The sequence below is a fragment of the Sinocyclocheilus rhinocerous genome, unplaced genomic scaffold (assembly GCF_001515625.1).
Source record: "Sinocyclocheilus rhinocerous isolate Xijiao unplaced genomic scaffold, SAMN03320098_v1.1 scaffold449, whole genome shotgun sequence".
Lineage (NCBI taxonomy): Eukaryota > Metazoa > Chordata > Actinopteri > Cypriniformes > Cyprinidae > Sinocyclocheilus > Sinocyclocheilus rhinocerous.
The window spans coordinates 1001707-1010199 of NW_015652285.1; the positions used below are offsets into that span (position 1 = coordinate 1001707).

Below are 8493 nucleotides of genomic sequence, written 5' to 3' on the forward strand. Positions count from 1 at the left end.
GACAGAGCGTCTGGATCCCGCAGCGCGCTAGAGCCAGCGGTAGGAGTCTTTGAAAGATCCATGCCCTTCTCAAACTTCTCCGCGAGCTCAACCTGCGATCCCCACGAGCTGAGTTTCCGCCGTGCCTCAGCAGCAGCGGGACCCGACCCGCGAGGCGCAGACGTTTACCCCTTTCCCCCCGAAAAAAGGGACAAACGTGAACAGAGCTTACGCATTGGAAATGACTCACAATGCTTACATTCGCCGCCCTCAAGCACCGAACGCGCGTACTCCTCCGCCAGGCACATAACGCACAAGTCATGCGTGTCCTCGGGTGTCAAAAACCTAGTACATGGAGGCACGCACTTCTTGAAACGCTCACCTGGGTTATCAGACATGGTAACACACTGTACTCCAAACAGACGGCTCCTGAAGACAGCAAAGAGGATGACGTATTCGGCAGGTGCCCTTTTATACTTCCGGGAATCCCGCCTATGATGTCATGGGCCAGGTAGGCCAATAGATTGGCATGGTTTCACACGTGCTTCAGACACCGGTCATGTAGACTGAATTCCCCATAGTGCCCCCTAGGGGGCGCAGCGTGGAGTTCCCTTGAAGGGGAACTGATAGTCACATGTACCTTCTTATATATTTGATATAGATTTTCATTGTACATTTTGAAAGCAAACAGCAAACTCTCTAACAGCTGACAGATAAATCGTCATACCGACCACCTATCCATTTAAGCATATAGGCTGTATTAACTGCTGTAACTAGTAATATTATCCATAAAAGCTTCTGCATGCCTCATTACCACAGTGCCTCTAAAACAGCTCAATGCAAAAACAATATTATTTGGACAGGTTCCCTCTGAGTCAGGCATCTTGTATAGGTACATGTGGACATCTGCCAATGTTTTTGCTTTCAAGGAAAAGGATGTTGCACAATCCATAATTCCTTGCAGATAAACAGGAAATTTTTCATTTTAGCTGGGTAAACAACACTTACCTCTCCGTTGAAAAAGCAGAAGATTGTGGCCACCAACAGTCCCTTAAAAATAAAATCAGAAATGCACATCAGCAGTAAATCAGCATGAACTGCTATCTTGCACTGCTAAACTATAATCTCCTATATCACAACCTCTTCACTAATCGTCTCTCAGATGGCGATGAGTACTGTTCTCCCTTGTGTTTTGACACATTTTGGCAGAGCGAGTGCTCTTGATGTGCACAGAGAGTCATCTGGGATGACACGCCTGTTTTGTTGCATTATTCATTGTGCCGATTCAGCTAGGTCTAGCAGTACCAGCTGTCCAAGGCTTCTCACTTCGCTGTTTTCTTCACAACAGACTACAGATGATTATTTTCTTGCTGCTGAACACCTACCCATCTCAAAATAAATGTTCAACAGTCAGACTTTTAGGAGGCAAGTGACCTGATCCTAACAATGGCTTCTGTAAATAAATAGTTCACCTAAAAAAAACTTTCTGCCTTGTGTTATTTCCAGCAGTTTTTTCAGTATAACTCAATTGAGATCAAGAATATCTGTGAATAATGACTTACACTGGAAAATACCTGAGTGAAAACTCTTCTTTTGTTTACCACAGAAAAATAAATAAATAACGGCATAGCATTTTGGAACAATATGAGGGTGAGTAATTAATAGCAGGATTTCTAAAGTGACAAGTATTCTCCTCTGGCTAATATCTACAGAGCTGCAAGATGTTGTCATTTGGTTTACAAGCTTTTTAAGTCACTAATGACAAAGTAAACTTAATTATAGGCTGTTGAGCTTCTGCCAGTCAAAGAGACAAAGATATTGGGAAATCATATCTTGTAGTAATAATAAATGTACCTATGCTCAAAATCAAGCACTCCACAAGCGGAAAATACAGAGTAAACATACAGAGTAAACAGTGGAAATAATATTCAGCAAGTCATTTATTATACTTCAGCAAGTATTTAAAGTTAGAAACTAAAACATAATATTGGCTTTCAATTTTTTTAGAATGATATTCTGACCCTTTCTGATATAAGTGACATGAAACATAAACCATCAACTAAAGAAAACATCTTTTTGCTTTACTGATTTTTGCTTCAGTGGAAAATTTAGCTTATCTCAGATGTTTATCTAGGATGCCTAAAATTTCAGAACTCCAGTGACAACAAGTATAGCAAGGTCCAAAAGACCATTAGTGAAAATATTTTTTTTTCCCCTGATTTATTTATTTTTCATAATATATACTGTATAACAATTTGAGTGAGAAGTTGTTTTACAATTATTTATTTACTTTTCTTTATTATTTATTTGTTTTAGCTTATTTATTTATTAGTTATTTATTATTTAGTTTTTTCTCTTTGTTTTTTCTCTTTATTTAAAATTTAGTTCTCTATATAGTTTTATTAAAAAAAAAGAAAATGATACCTTTATTAAGCAAGAATTTAAATTGATCAAGTGACTAAATACATTTACAAAAGGTTTCTATTTAAAATAACTGCTGTTCTTATTAACTTTCTATTCATCAAAGAATCCTAAAAAACACTGTATCATTGTTTCCACAAAAATATTAAGCAGCACAACTGTTTTCAAAAGTTATAATAAGAAATGTTTCTTGAGCACCATATTATTATATTAGACTGATTTCTGAAGGACCATGTGACACTGAAGACTGGAGGAATGATGCTGAAAATTCAGCTTTGCCATCACAGGAATAAATTACATTTTATAATATATTTAAATAGAAAGCAGTTATTTTGTAATAATATTTCACAATATTACTGTTTTTCCTGTATTTTTGTTCAAATAAATGCAGCCTAGATGAGGAGAGGAAAGGACAGGACGTGACATGTGGCCAAGTATGGTGACCCATACTCAGAATTTGTGCTCTGCATTTAACCCATCCAAATGCACACACACAGCAGTGAGTAGTGAACACACACACACACACACACACACACATCCAGAGCAGTAGGCAGCCATTTTTGCTGCGACACCCGGGGAGCAGTTGGGGGTTCGGGGCCTTGCTCAAGGGTCTCACCTCAGTTGTGGCATTGAGGGTGGAAGAGAGCGCTGTACATTCACTCCCCCCACCATTAGGCCACACTGCCCCCTTGTAAGAGACCCTTTTCAAAACTATAGTCATACTGACCCCAAATGTATGAATGTATTGTATATTTAAATAAATCGCAATATACAATATACATAATGCAGTATACATTTTGCATGATTGTTTTTTTTAATTTAAATTATATTTTAGGCATTGGCAGATGTGGCAAAAAGTTAATTTTGGGCCTTGAATGTATCTGTAAGATTCTAGAATGAGAGTGACCGTGAACAAATGTGTCTGCTTTTTACCTGATAATGCATTAGGATATGCATAATGTAGTCGTAGATTTCAGCAGAAACGCGTCCCCCAGGTTTGTATGGGAGGAGAACGTATTGGATGCCCAGCAGTGGAACCAGAATGAGCGTGGCGCGGACAGCTTTCATATACAGACTAGACTCTGCATGATGCGTCACTTTCAGTTTGGTGATGATAACTCGTACGATGTTTAGCAGAAAGAACAAGTTCACCTGGAAGGACAGGCAAGATGAATGGCAAACGCAAAACAAAAAGATCCCAGCTGGCTGGCAGATGTCAGAAGAGAGTTTCTGTGAGATGTAGGTAACTTCAAATCGCTTTAGGATCAAGTCAAGTCACCTTCATCTATATAGTGCTTTATACAATACAGATGGTGTCAAAGCAGCTTTACAGTGTTAAACAGGAAAATAGTGTGTCAATAATGCAGGAGGAAAATAGTAAACATCCTAGTCTTCTTTTTGATGTACTGATACATATAAACATTGTGCTCTGCTACTCAAACAAATTCAGATAGGCAAATACAAACTTCTGGATGTAATTTGCACAATAAATACAAAAAAGATTATAATTAATGTTGCACAAAAATATGCGTTTTGGAAACAAAAAGGACAAAAACATCCAGATGTCTTACCAGCAGTGCTGCACAGATAGGGCCATGAATAATGTATAGCAGAAAAGTGCTTGAGCTGACCCAACAACTGTCGATTAGTACAAAAATTGTAATCTCACTATGATCTCCTACATTAGCAATACTAATTACAAATTTAACTTAAAGCTACAGAACAAGTATACTCACTTATCATTGTAGTAATAACTTCTGGCTACAGCATGTATTGTAGCGGGTATAAGTGGGAAACCTGTGAGATTGAAAGAGGTTAGATTTAGTTTGTGCAATTAATGCTGTGAATAAATTGCTTTGATTTATTCGAAAACTCACCCCATCCAAGAAGGTAGTACCACATTAAATGCTGTTTTTCAGCAAAAACTGCCACAACAATGAGTGTGTGCAAGTAAATCCCTTCACAAAGCATCCAGAAGTAGTTGCATCCAAAGATGTACAGATGGATAAACTGGGATACTTTGCAGCTGATCTGAACAGAAGCAACATGGACATTTAATGATGATTAGCACAGCAGATTGGTGACATGCTGTAATGCTTTTAAATGATCATAGAAAAATGAAAATACTGTCTATTTATTCACCCTTTTGTTCCATAACTGGTTAGTCTGCATTGTATGGCAATAGATGCAAAATTATTATCCAAAAATTCTCATTTTGATTTCCACAGGGGGGAAAAAAGCATACAGGATTGTGTGGAAGTTTGTTTCCGCCAATGGCTTAAAAACTAAAGTATTTGCGACTTTCTCACAATTCTGACTTTTTCCTTGCAATTCTGAGTTTATATCTCACAATTCTGGCTTTTTTTCTCGCAATCAGAATTGTTTGAATTGTAAAATATTCTCAATTCACAGATTTAAAATGACAATTTCTTTATTCTCTTTTTTGGTGAACTAAGTTACTGTCGGTACACACTACTTACTGGGTTTTCCTGAACCAGTTCTTGGTTGTTTGCCACTGCTGTTAACCAAATGATAGTGATGATGGAGTTTAATACAAAGGACAAGAAAAGGTTTTTGTGCAGGGTAATTCTCTGGCAGCTCAAACTCCTATAAGCACAAAAAAGATAGCAAAATGACAATAAATAATTGTGATAAACCGTTAAAACATGAATACAGTAGTTTAAGAGACATTTGCACTTACTTGAAATTAAAGAATATGCCTAGTGAGATTAACAAAGATGTTAAAGAGAGCCCATGACCTATTAGCGCCAAGTAGAACAAATTCATTGCGGTCTGCAATCACACAAACAATAGAGTCATGAAGTGTTGAATTCTGCAAGCCAATTCAAATGTGTGTTTATATTCATCTCAAGTGTTTATAGTGTTCATGCTCATACCCTGCGTCCTTCAGTAGTGAGCAAATTACATCTGGTGAAATTTGTCCATGTGCGGTTACTCTCAGGATGCAAGAACCACTGCCCGCTTTCTGTACATATTTTGGTGACCATTTCTGCAAAGAACCAGAAGTAAACCAAAACATGTTACTAAGAGAAGCATCAATAAGGAGTCCAGAGACATAGGGAACAGCTTCATTTGTTTGTCGACTGAAGCTTTTCACCATGTCTAGACTTCAGACATCTTGATAATATTTGCTTCTCTTAGCAACATTTTGAGACATGGTATGTCATAATACTCCTGTCTTGTATTTATGTTGTGATTTATTTATTTATTCTTTAATTTAAATTTTTTTTAATAGTTTTTTATTGTAATTTTTATTGTATCTTTTATTGTAACATACATTTTTTTATGAATATCTCTTTTTTTTCTCCTCTTTTTTTTCTTCTCTATGCATTTTTGTCCTGTCGTTTGGTTATTTAAATGTTGTAAGTGGTTAAATTGTTAAAAAAAGCACTCTGTTTCTGCTGGGGGGTTTTTGTAGAGCAAAATAGTAGCCAAAGTATTTATTTATTATAATATATTATTGCTATTTTTCCAAGCAATTTTTAAGATTAATGTTAGAAAGTAAATAACTTTCATACAAAATTAATTGAACGTGGAAAATGTTATTCATTCATTTGAATTAAAAAAAATCACCCCTTTTTCCCTCTTCATGTATTTTTTTCTATTGTTATAAGTGTCTGGATTTGTTCGTTTAGTTCTGTTTATGTTTTTTAAGTGGTTAAAATAAAAATGAAAATGTCTTTAATATTGAAAAGAAGCTAATCCATTCACCATTTCTTACTTCAGGGCAGAAAATAAGTCTTATAAACGTTTTAATAGCCATTTAGCCTATGAATTTAGCATGATTTAACAGTGAGGGGTAATAGAGCGAAAAAACTGACAATGACATATTAGGCAGGTGAGTGGAAAGCACTTACATTGAACCTTATATAGGTGAAAAGAACCTTATACTGAACTCTGATATTCACCTGTAGGGTCAAAGTCCTGGAAATAGTCAGGGCAGTGCTGCTCAGAGGTGACACCAGCCTCTGTGTCGTCCCAACACAACCATCCATCCCAGGTCCTGTTGCATACCGGGCCAGCTAGATACGGGGAAAAAAAGCCCAAAACATTTATTGGTTTCTATGGAGACTTGGAAAATGTAACTTCCTGTTATTTTCATTACCACTATTCTTAGTTCTATCAGTCTGTTCCAAAACCTAGTCCCCTATGAGCTATAGGTGTGCTGCAGCCTATGGAAAGCGTTCCAAATCAGTCGTGTCTTGTCGTGTCTGATGCTAAGTTCTACTAGGTTTTGGAACAGAGCTAATATTTCACAGCTGTCCTGCCACCCAGTGGGGCCAAATGCACTCTTCCTAACAGAATGAATATGAGCCACCTGAGACTTTGTGTGTTCTTGCTGTACTAAGTAGACAGGATGACAAAAACTACTGTCACAGTTTATACAGTATATACTCTATGAGGGGGTTATTGAAAATCACTTGTGCTACAGTGCTTTAACATATCAGCTTTGTCAGGACACATAATACCGTATTGGTACCGAATATAAGACGACCCTGATTATAAGACGACCCCCCTTTTTCCAGATGTACCTTTTGGAAAAAGGCTTTTTAAAAACCAAATCTTGTTTTTTCTCAGTAAAACACATTTTGTCTTCAATTATTTTCATATTGCATATTTTTCCTATTTTAATTTTTGTTTTGAAAGTATGATAAAAACTGGTAAAATGTACCAACAAATCACATTTAAAAAATATACACTTTTTGATATACCATAAAAAAAAAAAAAAACAGGTAGCCCATCTGAATTAGGACATTTAGGCTATCCATCTAATAGTAGCCTACCAAAATCTTATTAACAGCAGAAGTTAAATCTTACTGTAGTCTTCAAATCTGGGTACTGTCTTACGTTTTAAAATCACAAAGAGAGTTTGGTCCCATCAGGCTAACGTGACAGTCACGACTCATGCAGCTGTAAGGTTTTCTGCTTCTTCTGTTTTTACTCGCGATCTTTACAACACGCATTACATTACGTATTTCATGGCACACTCGTTTTATGCGGTTTTGGCGCCACCTAGTGTTGTGGGTGTATTATTGACATGTCAAAGTCTAGACCCTGAATATAAGACGACCGCGTTTTTTCAGATGTATTTCCAAGAAAAAAACATCGTCTTATATTCGGGTCAATACGGTAATACAACTTGATCTCAGTCTTGTAAAAACTCTAATACAGGTATGTAATGTGTCTACCTCTTTTGTCTTGACTGTTGTCCTTCATAATCTTCTGATAGCACTCGAACTGTGCCGTCACAATCTTGTTTCTGGTAACACCGATGTCATGGTACACATTTTGAGGATGTTGTTGCTGGCTTTCATTTACCTCAGGACTGGCTAAAACAATGAACTACAAACAACAGGCAAATTAGAAAAGTAATGTCTGAGAACAGGCTAATTTCACAAGCAATCATCTTAATCAAGCTTCTTTCCTTAGATGTATGAGACAGTACTGCATTATGTGGATGTTCTTTAACTACAGACACTATATACAGTTGTGCACATAAGTTTACATACCCCTTGAAGAATATGCAAAATGTTCATAATTTTCACAAAATAAGAGGGATCATGAAAATCGCATGTTATTTTTTATTTAGTACTGTTTTGAATAAGCTATTTCACATAACGGATGTTTATATATACTCCACAAGACAAAATAATAACTGAATTTATAAAAATGACCCCGTTCAAAAGTTTCCATACCCTTGAATTTTAATACTGCGTGTCATTTCCTGGATGATCCACGACTGTTTTTATGTTTTGTGATAGTTGTTCATGAGTCCCTTGTTGGTCCTAAACAGTTCAACTGCCTGTTGTTCTTCAGAAAATCCTCGAGCTCCTGCACATTCTTTGGTTTTCCAGCATCTTCTGCATATTTGACCGCTTTCCAGCAGTGACTGTATGATTTTGAGATCCATCTTTTCAAACTGAGGACAATTGAGGGACTCATACATAACAATTACAAAAGGTGAAAACATTTACTGATGCTCAAGAAAGCAACACGATGCATTAAGAGCCGGGGGGTGTAAACTTTTGAACAGGATGATGATGTGTAAATTCTTCTCATTTTGTTTAACGA

At 36.7% G+C, this 8493-nt stretch overlaps 2 protein-coding genes across 2 annotated transcripts in view; one reads left to right on the plus strand and one right to left on the minus strand.

Moving 5' to 3' along the window:
- LOC107714392 (PTB domain-containing engulfment adapter protein 1-like) overlaps positions 1–8493 on the plus strand; it is a 188131-nt gene that overhangs the window by 25480 nt on the left and 154158 nt on the right. The gene's annotated exons all lie outside the window — the stretch shown is intronic.
- calcrla (calcitonin receptor-like a) overlaps positions 1–8493 on the minus strand; it is a 48023-nt gene that overhangs the window by 23565 nt on the left and 15965 nt on the right. Inside the window, exons 3-12 of the mRNA XM_016520235.1 lie at positions 7611–7764; positions 6330–6443; positions 5298–5410; positions 5102–5193; positions 4881–5007; positions 4278–4431; positions 4137–4197; positions 3972–4038; positions 3334–3552; positions 988–1029 (exon numbers count right to left, since the gene is read on the minus strand). Coding sequence (XP_016375721.1) covers positions 988–1029; positions 3334–3552; positions 3972–4038; positions 4137–4197; positions 4278–4431; positions 4881–5007; positions 5102–5193; positions 5298–5410; positions 6330–6443; positions 7611–7764 — 1143 coding nt within the window. The remainder of the gene's footprint in view (positions 1–987; positions 1030–3333; positions 3553–3971; positions 4039–4136; positions 4198–4277; positions 4432–4880; positions 5008–5101; positions 5194–5297; positions 5411–6329; positions 6444–7610; positions 7765–8493) is intronic.